This window comes from Vigna unguiculata, chromosome 8, assembly GCF_037176805.1.
Source record: "Vigna unguiculata cultivar grain cowpea cultivar isolate G323 ecotype 2 chromosome 8, ASM3717680v1, whole genome shotgun sequence".
Taxonomy (NCBI): domain Eukaryota; kingdom Viridiplantae; phylum Streptophyta; class Magnoliopsida; order Fabales; family Fabaceae; genus Vigna; species Vigna unguiculata.
In genome coordinates, this window is record NC_140799.1 from 31,506,692 (window position 1) to 31,522,987 (window position 16,296).

The 16,296-nt window shown below is 31.7% G+C and overlaps 1 protein-coding gene, 1 long non-coding RNA gene and 1 pseudogene across 3 annotated transcripts; 2 read left to right on the forward strand and 1 right to left on the reverse strand.

Annotated features, from left to right (window-relative positions):
* LOC146884397 (uncharacterized) lies at nt 1-5,564 on the forward strand (annotated as a pseudogene).
* Nucleotides 5,565-6,748: 1,184 nt separating this feature from the next.
* LOC114193899 (uncharacterized) lies at nt 6,749-9,906 on the forward strand. 2 transcript variants are annotated; one of them, XM_028083880.2, is made up of 5 exons: nt 6,749-6,933; nt 7,075-7,101; nt 7,361-7,483; nt 8,179-8,485; nt 8,772-9,906. In XM_028083880.2, the coding sequence occupies exons 1-5, from the start codon at nt 6,875-6,877 to the stop codon at nt 9,573-9,575; spliced, it is 1,320 nt and encodes a 439-aa protein (XP_027939681.1). In that variant the 5' UTR covers nt 6,749-6,874; the 3' UTR covers nt 9,576-9,906. The 2 variants fall into 2 exon arrangements, with proteins under 2 accessions (XP_027939681.1, XP_027939682.1); XM_028083881.2 differs by lacking the exon at nt 7,075-7,101 and having other exon boundaries at nt 6,838-6,933.
* A 4,002-nt stretch (nt 9,907-13,908) lies between these two features.
* LOC146884398 (uncharacterized) lies at nt 13,909-15,509 on the reverse strand. The gene is made up of 3 exons (XR_014984089.1): nt 15,371-15,509; nt 15,186-15,251; nt 13,909-14,109 (listed from the first exon to the last, which is right to left on the reverse strand). It is a non-coding gene; the product is annotated as an uncharacterized LOC146884398 (long non-coding RNA).
* Between the last annotated feature and the right edge of the window lie 787 nt (nt 15,510-16,296).

The following is a 16,296-nucleotide window of genomic DNA, read 5'->3' on the forward strand; positions in this document are numbered from 1 at the left end:
ACTGGATTCATACCCAGAGAATCCCCAACAAATGTTACTTTTACAGATAATCAATATACAACACAGGGAAAGAGGCTCCCAATAGAACCAAATTTCCCATTGCCAAATCTTTTATTAAACATAGGAGGAATTGACCCTCAATTATTACCAACATACATTGAACAATGGACTGCTACTGTAATCCGTGATTATGGTATCCATTACGAAAAAGAAGTTCAGTCTTCACAAGACATGATTGCCAAAGGAGAAACCTACTTAGGTGATATAGCTAGAGCATGTTGGGAATCTTTTAAAAAAAAATTACCCAACAGAATTAAATACATTAGTGATCGAACCAGGTCCTAACATTTATAATTTTTGCTCCCTAATACAAAGATTACTCACTTCTCAATCTGCAAATGATGGGAACACACTCAGACAACAAATTTATTTAGGACATCTAGAAAGGTTATCTATAACATATTTTGGAAAAATTAAAGAATTTTTACAAGATTATCTCATGTATGCCTCCATAGCCGGATGTTTTCATGATATAAGTGTTGGAGAAAAAATGTTTCTTAAACTTCCAGGAAAATTAGGCCAGAAAATCAGAGAATCCTGGAAAAACGATGAGGTAACTCCCATGTTAAATAACCTCTCAATAAGAATACAACATATTATGAAAGTAATGGAAGACACTTGTACACATATTGCAATACAAAAACAATTAAAAAATTCTGATTCTGGAATCTGTAAACAAATATACACTCCACAACAATACAATCAAAATAAAAAATATATGCCCAGAAGAAAACCTAGACATTGCCAACTTTATAGTCATAAGTCTCAATCGACTGTACAAAGACCAACTAATTCTAGAAAGACTTATACTATAAGATCCTCAAATTCTAGGAAACCAACTCTAAATCCTGACAGGCACGTTAGAAAATTTAGAGAAAATAAAAATTACAAACAAACACTAAAATGTTATGCTTGTAGCCAAACTGGACATTTCTCAAGAGATTGTCCAAACATAGCAAATCTTTATACAAAAGAAGCAGAGCTCATCAAATCTTGCCACATGAATCTTCTTCCAATCGATGAAGATGTATCTACTGATTCTGAAATATTATCAGTAGTTAGTATAACAGAATTCAATGATGAAATTAATTTAGAAAAACAACCCAAAAATTATGACTTAATAAATGATTTTACAAATAATGAATTTATCCAAATTTACCCTAAAGAATATGATTTCGAATTAAATGACAAATATAATGAATTGGGCGAAATATTAGATGATTCTGGATATTATCTAATGAATATAACTGAAACAAATATATGTCCTCATACATTACAATACTTTTCAGGACCAACATCTATTCCCTGCCAGTATTGTGATAGATATTTTCATAAATCACAAAGGGCTCATTGTCCTTTATGCTACAAAATTTTTTGTATAAAATGTATTACAACACATCTAAAAATACAAGAAATACCAATTTTTTTAGAACAAAAAGAAAACATAAAAGATAAAAACATAATTGATACTAGGACTTCAATTTTAGAAACCAGAATAAATAACCTGGAAGAAAAAATTCTTCGTCTAGAACAAATAATCCAAGATTCTGGAACAAGTATCATCTTAAAAAACATACAAAATAACATGATGGGAACCACAGAATGTATCCCATTAGTTTGCAATGAAAAACAACTAATATTTGTTAAAGTGTTAGTAAAATTAAATTTTCCAAAACAAAACAAAAACCCTGCTAAAGAAGAAATTATACAGGCCCTCTTAGACACAGGATGTTCTGACAGTCGTCTGCAAAACAAAAGTACCTTCATATATGATTACTAAAAGTAAATATATACAAAAAACAAGAACTATGTCTGGAGTAGTAATGATAAACGACGAAGAAATAAACAATATTTCTCTTCAATTTAGTACAAATTGTGACCTATTTGGCCAAAAAATACATCTTAAAACCATGCGTGTAGAAAATTTAGTCCCTTCAAAACAAAGCATGATTATTGGTTTAGATTTTATTTTAGGCCATAATAGAACTATCACTATAAACAAGGATTATGTCATCATTAGTGATAAAACACAAATGTCACCCATAATTAGTGGAGACAGCTATACAAAACAATCCTCTGATGAATGTTCATGTACAAGCACCAAATCCTCAGAAAAATGTGATTGTATGAAAGAAGATTTAGAATTCATAGATTACTGTCCAGATGACACTATGAACTCTTTTTCATCCATAAAAATACCTAAAACAATCACTTTTGATAATATCCAACAAATTTTGGATAGGTTAAATAAAACTAGTATAATAGGAGAAGATCCTACAAAATTTTGGGATCGTGATCCTGTTACTTGTAAATTAAACATAATCAACCTTGATTTAATTATAAAGACTAAAGATATACAGTTCAATAATTGGGAGCAGGAGGAATGTCGAATGCATATTGACCACCTTCTGAAACTAAAAGTAATAGCTCCAAGTGAAAGTCCTCACAGGAGTCCTGCTTTCATAATAAATAAATCTTCCGAACAAAAAAGAGGTAAATCTAGAATGGTTTACAATTATAAACGTTTAAACGATAATACAGTTGAAGATGGATATACAATTCCGTCTAAAGAAATTCTTATAAATCGTATTCAAAATGCAAAATGGTTTTCAAAATTTGATCTCAAAAGTGGATTCCATCAAGTAAAAATGGAACCAGAATCTATAAAATGGACAGCCTTCTCCTGTTTTGAAGGGTTATACGAATGGCATGTGATGCCTTTTGGTCTTAAAAATGCTCCTGCAATTTTTCAAAGAAAAATGGATAACATTTTCAATGACTGCAAAACTTTTACATGTGTCTATATAGACGACATACTAGTTTTTTCCAAAACAAAAGAAGATCATTACCTCCACCTAAAACAAGTATTATACAAACTTGAAAAATATGGTTTAATTATATCAAAAGGAAAAATGGAAATTTGTAAAAATTTCATAGAATTCCTTGGAACAGAAATAGGTAATGGAACCATAAAACTCCAACCTCACATTTCTAAGAAAATTCAAGACTTTCCTGATAAAATGGAAGACATAAAAACCCTAAGATCTTTTTTAGGACTTTTAAATTATGCCAGGAGTTTTATCCCAGATTTGGGAAAATACACTGCCCCTTTATATAAAAGGAGTCTAAAAGGAGAAAGAAAGTTTAATTCTGAAGATATAAAATTAGTTCAAAATATAAAACAAAAGGTAAATAAATTACCTACCTTACAATTACCATTAGATTCAGATTATTTAGTACTTGAATGTGATGGATGTGAATCAGGATGGGGAGCTATCCTAAAAAGGAAGAAAAATAAATATCTGTCAAAAGATAATAAACAAATATGCAGATATGCTTCTGGAAAATATACTATGAAACCACAAGTTTATCAGACCAGCACTGATTATGAGGTCGATGCAATTATACACGCCTTAGAAGCATTTAAATTATTTTTGATAAATAAGCCAGAAATAACCATTAGAACTGATTGTGAAGCAATCGTTTCCTATGGGAAAAACCAAATAAATAATGACAAAAAACCTCACAGACGATGGTTACTTTTTAGAGATTACATAAATTCCGGAAAAATAATAAATTTTGAACATATCAAAGGATCTGACAATATGTTTGCTGATATCCTTTCCAGGTACATCATACAAAAGTAAGACTCAAAGAATTTTCTATACCATCATATACATGAATATGTTACACATCGAAGATCCTGAAATCCCTCCTGGATTCCAGGTCAGGATCATAATACAACCATTACAGCCAAGAGGGATTAGTCCTGTCTTTAGTCCTAGTCCTGCCATCAAAATATCTAGACAAATAAAAAGGTTTAAAAGAAAGTTAGCCAAACTAAGGCAAAGAAGAAATGAACTATTCCCACACAATCCTTTCCAATATGCTTTTACACTTGCCTCGTACAAGGGCAACATCATGGTTTTAGAACAACACCTACAAAGGCTCAGACATTTTATTGCTTGACCCGTTTGCTTCTATATTGCAGGTACAAATATTCCAAAATGAAATTTATACAAAGCACAAAGAAAGGAATTTTAGGTCCTAAACCAGTCAAGTCCCCCTTTGTGGTGGAACAATACACAAAGTATGGCAAACAAAAATTGCCAATACTCACAAATACCTACCATTTTCCTGGTAGAGATAACACAAATGTCAAATTAAATGTTTTAATTGACAACATATGGAATATTCCAAAATACACAATTCAAAACGAACACCAAGTCACTAAGGTGAAACAAAGCATCATTAGTGCACTATACAATTTCTGCAATGCAGATAACAAAGGAGTTCTGTTAACTTCACCAGCCTCTCCCTCTGGGAAAGGATTTACACATTATGCCCTAATTACAAGGCCAAACAAAGGAGTTTATACTTCTTTCAAAGACATTTCTGAGGCAAAACAAGACCAATTTTGGTCTACTTACAAAGGCTTTAATTCTTTAGAAGAAGCCCAAATGGCTTTAAAGCTGGGAACTATTGATAAAGAAAAAATAAAAATAGGGTTGACATTTGAACCAAGAACCCAAACACACACCTATGCTGCCTCTTGTAGCTTCTCACCACAAATGAACCCAAACATTTTCCTTGCAAAATTCGAAGTCATACAAGAGTTCTTGTTTGAAGTTCATTCAGAAACACAAAATTACAATGGATTATTTGTAAAACCCCAGACTTATTTTGACACAAAAACACCATGCCAAGAGTCTTCAGACTATTGCAAAACAGTAACCACAAAATGCACATGCCAAATAAAATTCATTTTTAGAAAGGCTCAAATTGATTTTAAAACCTTTAAAAATCAATTATATAGAGACATAATCATATGTCTTTCACTATTATTAGAGGCAGGATGTCTCCAAACACTTCTTATCCCACCTACCGAAAAATTCAACTCTATAACCCAGGAGATAAACTCGGTAGTAAATGAAATACAGGCAGAATATATGACCAATATATGTTTACAAATCACCTCTTCCCCAAAAAGCGCCACAACCCCTGATAGTGTGGCAACACATGTCATAAAACTATTCACAGAATCAAATCCAGAGGCCCATGTCCATCTAGAACACAGTCTCTTGAAAGGGTTATCACTCAACAAAGAAAAGCTATACCAGTACCAACTGTGGAAAACTTACGTAGAAGGGTCAAATTGGAATTTCTCCAGAAAGGATAATACCGAATATATCCTTTTAAAAGAAACTATAAACACCAAAATATACTGGAAAAAGTTTATGGGAAACAAATTTCATCCTTTCCCTATAGAAGCCAGTCCAATACTGGTTAAAAGATTTGAAAAAGAAAGGATATATAGAGAAATTTATGAAGAAACAGGAAGCCACGGACAAGGAACTCCTGGATCTTCTTTCCCTTCTGACAATGAAGACTCAGACCAAATACTTGAGGAAGATCCCGAAGACATGATTTCTACGGTAGTCTCCAAAAGAGGACAGTTAAGTGTTCTTACCTGTGACACAGTAATTTTACTCATAACTGAGTAATAGACTGAAGGGTAAAAACACACAACATTCAAACACAGACCACGTCACCAGATGACTTAGACTATAAGTAACCGGTCACTTGAAAACCGGTTCAACAAGTTACAGGTTTCAAAGTTTTTCTATAAAAGAGTCTTTAAGTCCCTTATGCTGGGCAAGAACTCTGAACCCCTCTCTCTCTCTTAAACCTTCTCTCTCTACCTCTGCCTTCTCTCTACTTGTCTCCTGCTTGTCTCTCATCACCTTTCCTCTCTTGTATACTCTGCTTTCAACCATAAATAAACGAAGAATTTTAGAACTCTCTCCCCTCCCTCTGGAATCGAAGTAAGTTTTTATGGAGTAGTTTCTCTCTAGGCATCTACGGATGCCTTGAGTAATATTTATTAAAAGATGCGATAATCATTTAAAGGCTTAAGAACATTTTATGTACATAATTTAATCTTAAATTTATGAGAGAATATCTAACCGGCTCTGCCAGATTTATATTCTCATAAATTTTACATGTTTTAATTCCCCCTCTTTCATGTAATTTAATCTTAAATTTATGAGAGAATATCTAACCGGCTCTGTCAGATTTATATTCTCATAAATTTTACATGTTTTATTTCCCCCTCTTTCAATGAGAATATCTAACCGGCTATACCAGATTTATATTCTCATAAATTTTACAGGTTTTATTTCCCCCTCTTTCATGGTATCAACCAAGAAATTTTAGTCATGTCTAATTAAATTGATTGCATAACAGATCTTTTCAAATATAAGGGTGGAAACTAATTTGACAAGAAAAATATTGAATAACACATATCCTCTTATGGTGGTAACCAAATTACTAATTACACCAAAATTCAAAAAGTAAATCAAAGATGTTGTGTTGTTGAAGATAAAGAGACACCATTTCTCATTCAAAAAGCAAAAGATTCAAATCTAATTGGTAATTCTGTTTTCAATAAAAATTATGATGATTGGATTGGTGCAGCCGCGCAACACTCTGAAATAAAGTTGCTTTGTTGAGGAACTCACCATTTTTGGATTAGAACCACAAGGAAAAGGGAAGAAAAAAAAATACAAAAGAGAAATGATTTAGATTATAATAACAAGTATAAATTTTACTCCAATTGGATTAAAAATAATTTTGATTTTGTTGTGTTTTTTCTTCATTGGTTCATGCGGAAACAAAGAGACAGCACAGCAGTGATTTAATTGACTTTTAGTCTTCCCCTTCTCAACTGCTTTATTGGAACTTGTTGCTTCTCTTAAAGTTCTTTCTTTGTTGGAAGAAGATAAGAAAAGAGATTGAAATTAAGAAACAAAGAATGGATTGGGAAGAACCATTTTACACTCTCTTAACCAACTCATTCACCCTTCTTTCATGGTAAATCCAACTCTTCTCTTTTCTTCATTACACTTGTTTCAAAATTTAGCTGTGATCAACCAAGTTTAACCCTTTCGTTACATTTTCTTATGTTCTTATTCTCTTACATTGGTGTCTGTTTTGTTTTTCTTACACATGCAGGCCTCCGTTTACCTTGCTTTGTCCATTGTAAGTAGATGCTAATCAGTACTCGTAAATAGGATAATGATAACAATAAAGAAAAAATACCCCATTTTGTTGTTCAATTACATTACCCTTTAATTCTGCGAAGCATTCACTGTTCTGTTTGGGTATGAAATTAATTGTATTAAATTGTTGCAAAAATCAAATTGAATGTTTTTCCTTGGTAAAAAGATAATCTTTTTCTGAAAGTACCAGAGATGTATGTGTATGAGATTGGTTCCTATTATTTTTTTTCTTTTTCCAGATTTGTTTCTGTTCGTGCAATGGAGAGTGATTGTCGTTCCAGCAACCAGCGATGCCTTGTTTTTTGGGTTCTGTTTTCCCTGTCAATGATGGTGGAATGGGAACTTTCAGTGTTATTTAACTGGTATTTTCCTTTCTGCTGAGAATTTAATTGATAATCTGATAAAATCTAAAGAGTATTTAGTTTACATCAATCATTAAACTCACCTAATTGTTCATGCTCACTGATAAGCCTGAGTCAAGTTTTTGTCATTTTTTCTTAACCTCTAATACAGTCGCTACACATCTTTCTCTCTCGTAACTTCGAAGTCTAACATTATCTTTCATAGTATATTAGTCATAGAGCAATGTGACAGTAAAATTTTCCTTTAAGCTTCGTATTACTTTGTGATAACAAATAATTCCTAGTTTTTTTTTTTTTTTTTCATTTTAACCACTCATCTTACATCACAAGACATCTTCATTAATTTTTACCATTATTTTGTAATCTTGATCCCAAATACTCAAACTTGTAAACTCTTGGTATGCCATCTTTTCCAATTTTTACCTTCCAAGTTACTGCAATGTGCATACTTTGTTTTAATCCCGCTATTCAATTTATGTCTCCAAAGCTCAAATTAGAAGTTAACCTCTTCCCTTATTCTTCAATTTGATTGTATAGTTAGAAAAGAAAGAAAACATAGTAAGAGTTCACCCTGGTACAATCACTGTCTGCTGCATGGAACCAAATATAACTTGCATTGATAGTAACATATCCTGATCTTTTGATTTTCTACTTCAATTTCTTTTCATTTTTAATTTGCCTATTTTTATTTACAGCCTCCCATGGTGGCCTCATCTGAAATCCATAGCAACTATCTTGCTGTTGATACCTTATGTTGGTGCAGCACCATGTGCCTACAAATTCCTAATTAGACCCTACTGTTCTTGGAGTCCATTTACAAAGATATCAAACATCTTCACTGAGAAGGACACAGATTCTAAATCAGATGAGGGTGGTAAACTTTTTGATGTCTCTGACCAGACAACTACATCAACTCAAATACTGGAAAAGGAACTTGTTGATTTCTCTGATCAGATAATTACGCCAAGTCAAATAAAAGAAACGAAACTTGAAGCATGTCAGGTATTGGTTTCAAGCATTGCAACCCATCTGATAATATTAAGGTTTCAGCCATTTTTTTGCTACTTTTAATTTTTCAATTTATCTCTGAACCCAAATATGGAAATGCCATGGTGAATGTTCACTTGTAATTATGTTGCACATTTGTTTATATACAAGTCTTCACATCTACAATTAGGTGTCTGCTTCCTATTCATTCCTCATCAGATTTTCTATCACTCTACCTCTGATGTGTCATTGTCTCACTACAAATTGATATAGATTTCCTTTAACAAATTGTTTGCATCAGGATGATAGTGCAGGTTGTCACAAAACTGAAAGCAGTTATTCAAGGCTAACTAGTAAAAAGCTAGTTCAGAAGGAATGGAGCTGTGCTTTATGTCAGATTAGTACTACCAGTGAAAATTGCCTGAGGGCACATCACAAAGGGAAGAAACATAAGAATAAGGAAAAAGAGCTAAGAGTAGAGTTCCATCAAACAAATAGCACATACATGTTATCCTCTACTCAGAAAAGAATCAAAGGGATGATTCTGATAAGGAATCTCAACCAAATTGCTAACATTCTCAATCCAGTTTCCAGATCCATAAGATGGTGTGAGTGGAGAAAGCCAGAGTTTGGATGGACAAAATTAAACACTGATGGTTCTATCAACAGAGACAGTGCCAGTTTTGGAGGGCTGCTTCGTGATTATAGGGGTGAACCAATATGTGCTTTTGTCTCTAAAATGCCTCAAGGAGATGTTTTCTTGGTTGAACTGTGGGCAATTTGGAGAGGCCTTGTTCTTTGCTGGGGTCTTGGGATCAAAGCAATATGGGTGGAATCAGACTCCATGAGTGTTGTGAATACAGTTAATAGAAAACAACATTGTCCAAAAGCTCAGGACTATTTGAAACAAATTTGGAAACTATTGAAGAATTTTGATAAATATCAAATTTCTCACTCATGGCGTGAAACTAACCGAGCTGCAGATCATCTTGCTAAGATGGTTGTTTGGGGAAATGATGTGGTTTTGTGGCCTGTTGATTTTCCGCCTACCCTTTGCAGTATCATTGAAGATGATGCCAGAGGAAAGAAATACCTAAGAAGATGAGAGAAGTTAGCAACACACTCTTTTGAAATGAACAAACTCTACTATTGGTTGAAGTTTTGAAAACTATAAACTTTAACGAATTAGAGAGAGTCTACATGATGATATCTAACTTGGGTTAATATCATATTTTCATTTGAATAGAGAAGAAACAAAGTTAGAAAAGACTGATGAAAACTTATGCTGTAGTTTAGTTTCTTCTTTCTTTTGGAGCTCAGTTAATATCACTGTTTTAGACTCCAAAAGATTCAAGATTGATATATGTTGCTACCACTGACCATTAACATTGTTAAAGTCTTAAATAACAAATCTAGACATTTTTTACTGTTTTTAATGTTATTGTTGTGATTTCAGTTGTCTAAATATATGAACAATGTATATATCCTTAGTTCTGTCCTCATCCAAGTAAATGGTTAATCTTACTCTTGAAGTTGCATCTTCTTGTAGTATAGGAGAAAAATGAATGACTTGTTGAAGTTTTTCTAGGTTTCATGCAATCCACAAGTTAATCACATGTTTTTCGTTTTGAATTCTAATGTTTTTAATATAACCAAGTGTCTTTAGAATAGAGACCAAATTGAAAGTGATATATTTTAGGGATTTAGAAATAATCCTAAAGTTCAAGGACTTATTTGAGTTTTACTTACACTAAGGTAATTGTAATATATAATTTTAGTGACTAAATTCAATATTAATTTGAAATAAATAACATGACTAAGAAAAAAAAATGTTTAGTTGAAACCCATGCTATATTCATGGAAACAAAAATGATATGATAAGAGAAAAAAAAATATAAAGTGAGAAAAGGTTCAGACACTCAGAAGTAAAGAAATTTACAACTGAAGCACACATGCTAAATTTATTCTTTTTTTAGTGACTATTGTATTAATTATATAAAATTTTATTTAAGTTCTTAATATATTACATTATTTCCCTTGCCTTTTGTAACATTCTAAAAATTTCATTATCTATAGGATATATAATAAGTGTGATAGGTCTTATTAATAATATAAGCATATAATCCAACAGATACAAAATAGCAGCTATAAAGGTTCGAAGTTGTTTAAAAGATGGGGACTTATCTAGGTACATTCAATTCCCAAAAATGTCTGTAAACACTCTTCATTAAACTAAGACTACTTAATTTTCAAGACCTTGACCCAACTTCAAAGCTACTAGCCCCACTGCACCTACTGCTTATGTATTAATCTATGATCACAGCAGAGAAAGAATAAGAGCAACGTACCAATAAAGGGTGAGCTAATGCATTCAAAAGGAGAATAGAAAATGAATAAATGACATTGTAAGAAGGTTTGAGAAGATTAAATGTCAAACATGTAATAAAGGAGTGATTTAAACAAATAAATTTCATTTCATTCACAATCTATTCACCATGTTTAACTATAATAAATAAATAATATATATATATATATATATATATATATATATATATATATATATTATTGAATGGACTCATTAAACTGTGCACCTGTCACGTTTGTTCTCAATTATCTAATGATGTTCTAACGCCAATCCAACACTTAGGACTAATGCCCCTTGCTAAACTATTACAAGATTAATCTCACTATTTTTCATATCATACTATGTGTCATGTGAAGCTTTCTTTGATTCACACTACATAAAAGTTATACTATGTGAGTAAGATACTAATTGAGTCAGAATAGTTCACCCCAAAGTCTCCTTCAATACACTTTGACACCTTAAGTAGTAGTATTTTTTTCATGAAAATAACCACTAGACTCAACCATACATCGCTACTTCAAGCAAAAATCTAACTTTTAATCATTTAATAAAACAAAATGTCATCAAACAGGAGTAAGATAGAGATTGTTTTTTCCATAATTGAGTCAACAGCGTCTAGCGACAGGGTCAGAACGTCCAACTATATCCACTAAACCAGTTTTAAAATAACTCCAGATCTTAAGATTATCATTGTTACAAGATATCATATTCAATATATATATATATATATATATATATATATATATATATATATATATATATATATATATATATTACATGCACACAACTCACTCTTATGAAATAAAGTTTCACAAAGTCTACATAAAGCATTAGAAACACCGGAATCCACACTGAACCATACAAATTCTTTCTCATCATCACAAACTCTTTCCTACTTCTACATAACAACTTGTTTTCACTAAAAAATCATCATCATAGATTCATAACATTCACTGATTTTTTTTCTTCTCACAATCACCCCACAATTTATCATATTTTCAATCCTATCTATCATATTTTCAATCCCATCGTTCAATCCTTACATATTTACATGAAAGTACACTTCAAACACGTAAACCCCAACTTTTTTTTAAAACAGAGACCCAACATTTCAAGAAAATTATAATTATTCATTCACAACAATGTTAAAAAGAAAACCCCTAATGATTAGCTCCTCTTACCATCTACCAAAGTTTTCTATTGGCATCTCACATTACTCAAACTTGTCTTATATACAACCAAATCCTACCAAAAATTAGATTGTGATTTCTTGATTATTAAGGGACATGGATTTATCTAAAACACGAAAAAGTAACAAAAGGATCAAATTGCACTTACCTATATGTATAGATCGATAAGAATAGACGGTACAATTTGTTGTAAAAGTCTTGCTTCGACTACTTCGATCTTCAAAAGATGAAAAAGGGTCACAGTGTAGGAGGAACATAAAAGAGAAGAACTCATGAAAAAAAAGGTAGAAAGGTATTATATTTATTAAGAGTCCATTTCTATAAATTTTAACTTTCAAATATAATAAAATAAATAAATAAATAAATAATTTATATATTTATTGGATTCTAACGGATTTTTTTTATTGTTTCAATATGTTTTTGCCTTTATAAAATAAAATAAAAAAATATTTTGGTCTCTATTTTTTTTTCAATACAGTCGTGAATATTTAATAAATTATAGTATTTTCCATCCTTATAAAAATGTTTTTGACTTTTATATTTTGGTCATAAAACTATAGAGACTAAAAAAAATTTCCAATGACTAAAAAAATCATGATTTTATATGGATTGGAACTGATCACAAAATATTTCACATCAACAACCAAATTATTTGTAGAGAGTATATAATGAATAAGAACCTAAAAGTACTAAGGTATAATTTTACGCACATAAAAATATATTAAGCCATATATCTGAACATCACCAAAAGACATTATTTAGAAATTAGAAGAATGAAAAAAAAAAGGACAAACTATTTAAAAATTAAAGAATAAGAATGGAGAAATATTAAGCAGAAAGCTGATAAGTCAAATAACCTAAAGCTGTGGACCAAATTAATAGTGTTTATTCATTTAATTAATCTGTGAACATAAAAAGATTAAAAGCATTCTTGTAAGTAACTAAAACAACCAAAGATGGAGAAAGAAAGACAACGAATAATAATGTGTGAGCAATGGTTGATGCACTCAGAAGTTAATGAAAAAATTGTTGTCATTGCATAAATTGAAAGTTAAAATTAATGAAACAAAATTATTAAAGACAGTGTAAGTTTTGTAGATTTTATACTCGTAGTTAATCTTTATAAGGTATGGTAAATTTATTCTTTTTTTAGTGACTATTGTATTAATTATATAAAGTTTATTTAAGTTCTTAATATATTACGTTATTTCCCTCGCCTTACTTTTAAGCACTTTAAAATTTATATTTTCTATAACTCATTAATTATGACAGTGAAACAAAAGAATAACAAGGCCTTTCCCCATCCTACAAAAGATAAGAATGGGTAAAGACGGTTTAATTTAAAAAGACAAAGCAGAACAATTTTATAATTCGAGTTAAATCACTTATTTAGCTATGATTTCAACCTCATTGTTAAATTACAGGTGAAATGTGGTTTTATTCTATGCATTTATATGCAAAATTGAAATTTATTTTCTTAAATTTCAATACATTTGAATTCTCAAATTTAACATTTTAATTGTTTGCATCTTTTAATTCATTCTACTCAAATATCAACTTAAAATACTGTTTAACAAGTTAAAAAAAATTAATGTTATTAGATTAAAAAAATTATATCTATTTAATTTTTAAAGTGTGAGATCAAAATGTATTAAAGTTTGACAAAAAAACGAATTTCATGTAAATTTAAGAACTAAAAACATATTTTATCTTTTAATTATTACTGTGATTATTTATTTTAATCATTTGGAACAATATATATAAAAAAATTTGTATCCATATTCATTTTTTCAATTTTATTCTTTATTATTGTAACATCTCGTTTTCATAGTTTTTATACTATTAAACAAAACATTTAAATTTCAATAATTCAGAAGCAGATGATGACATAGGCCAGTATAATGTATAATACAGTCATCCACAAAATAACCATACATACACTAATCAATACATACAGCCCATACATTACTAAAGGGTTACAAAACACCCGGTCAGCTCAAAACAAAAGGGCTACAACTACTACTGGAAAGTCTAACATACTCATCTCCTGTCCCGGAGGGGTGTATCCTCACCTGCACCTATATCTGCTCACACCATTCAATAAGGACGATCATTGCATAAATAGAAGACACAAGGAACACACAACATACAAAAAGGGTAAGCTAACTTGAACCAAGAGCAACTCATGCAATTGTTACACTTAGGCAGAAAACAAAATTTATCTCACAATTTATCAAAATCATCCAATCAATCACAACCATAACACCACACACCATTCTAGACTCGATATCCGGATTATGTAAGTGGCATTGGAGCTCTCGGTGACTTGCACTTGAGACGGTTCCCAAACTCTGCAGAGTTTTAGGCACAAGGGGTATTCACCCAACCACTCTCAAGGTAAATCCCATCACCTCTATGACGGATCGGATTCATAGACCAGGACCTCCTGCTACTCCCCCCGACGTAATCCATCATACTCTACTTAAGTCTTAATGGTTACTAGGAGTGTCAGGATGCCACCAATACGAGTCCTCATGCCCTTACATTTACTAAAACCATTTCCTTAGAATTTCCCTTGAAATCCTAACTCCAACATATTCTCATTCATATCAGATTCACACTCAATTCCATCACACTGTCTATCATGCATAAGGATCACATACAAGATCAACCAGTATCATCTTAAGGCAATCAATATAGCATCATGTAATTGAAACAATGAGAAAACCAACTTCTGCAGGGAATCTCGCTTAGGCTAGAGGGTCTCGCCTAAGCTAGAGAGTTTATCTCGCTTAGGCGAGTTGCTCTCGCCTGGGCGAGACAGTGGCAAATTAAAATTCCTTGACGAACTCTCGCTCAGGCTAAACTGGCTTGCCTAGACGAGAAGTTATCTCGCTCAGGCGACTCCAGCTCGCCTAGGCAAGATTTCGCGCAGTGACAGGTAATCTTCTGGTATTTTCGCTCAGGCGAGAGCTGCTCGCCTGGGCGAAACTACCAGGAAATCCTCTCTGTTCTTCACATGCACGCTTGCTCAAAATCATCCACCACCCAATTTCACACACAAGCAGTCTCAAACACCAATTAAACGCCTAATCACACACTTAAATCACTCATGAACACAATTCACATTAAATTTAGTTGAAAAGTCAGCTTCCCTTACCTATATTCGAGTTAAAGTTTGGATGAAGACAACCTAGGAGAGGGGAGCAGAATTCCTCAGTCCGACCTAGAAGAATTCATCATCCAGCCACAAAGAAAGGATGAACACATGGTTAGGCTCTGAATGGAAGCAGGAAATTCGAGTTGAATTTCGAAATTGAACTTTAAACCACAAGAGAGACTTACCTAAGAGAAGATTGGCTATGAGTGGAGGCAGCAGGAGGCTCAGGTGTGGCTTCCTCTCCAAAATCTGATTAAAAGTAAGGGTGGTGAGATAGCAGTAAGGATTCAGAGAGAGGGAGACAGAGGGAAGAGTTGAGTTTGCAGAGAAAATGAGAGGGAGGGGGGTTTGGCTTCTGTGTTTGGAAAAGAGGGGTGTTGCAATTATTATTTTAAAAAATATTTATTTTATAAATAATATATTTTAATCTGTTATTTTAAAAACTCTTGTTTTTAAAAATTATTTTATTTAATAATTATTTTAAATTAACAATTATATATTTTGAAAATAAATATTATTTAAATTAAAAAATGTGAATACGCGACATCGCTAGTCATAATAACGTAAATCCGCAAATTGAGAAATAGGTGTATGGGAATAAAGGGCTTACTTTTTACTTTGTTTTTCTTTCTCACCTCTTCTCTTCTACGTGAGGACAATTTCTTCCCGTATTTTCATAAACTTTTCCCCGCAACTCTAAAAGGATTCTATATTTTTTGTTTAAATTGCACAATTTGAAAACTGTTTCTGAAAATAAATAAAAAATTATAAATCATGTAAAAGTAAAAAATGACTTATAGTAAAAAAGTATTTTAATTGTGCAATATAGAAGACAAACAACTACAGGGTAATCTAAAATCTATTTTATTTTTCTTAACCTTCTTCAATTATTGTAATTTACATTTTACTCCTGTATTGAGTAATCAGAAAGTTATTTTTTGCTTTCGAAAGAAGAACATAACCTTTTTCTGTAGGGAGGTGGAAGAGGAAATTTATGAAAACGTAGGAAGAAACTGTCTTATAAAACCTCTTTAGACAGTAACAATAAGTGTTTGGATGGAGTGAGATAGAGAGTAATAAATTAACGTAAAATTTTATTTGTTTGGTTAAA

What these genes read in the sequence shown, in the direction of transcription:
- LOC114193899 (XM_028083880.2), top strand. Translation starts at nt 6,875, where the DNA reads ATGGATTGGGAAGAACCATTTTACACTCTCTTAACCAACTCATTCACC. An exon ending in TCATTCACCCTTCTTTCATG is followed by an intron (nt 6,934 to 7,074) that starts GTAAATCCAACT and finishes TTACACATGCAG; the next exon opens with GCCTCCGTTTACCTTGCTTT. An exon ending in CTTTCAGTGTTATTTAACTG is followed by an intron (nt 7,484 to 8,178) that starts GTATTTTCCTTT and finishes TTTTATTTACAG; the next exon opens with CCTCCCATGGTGGCCTCATC.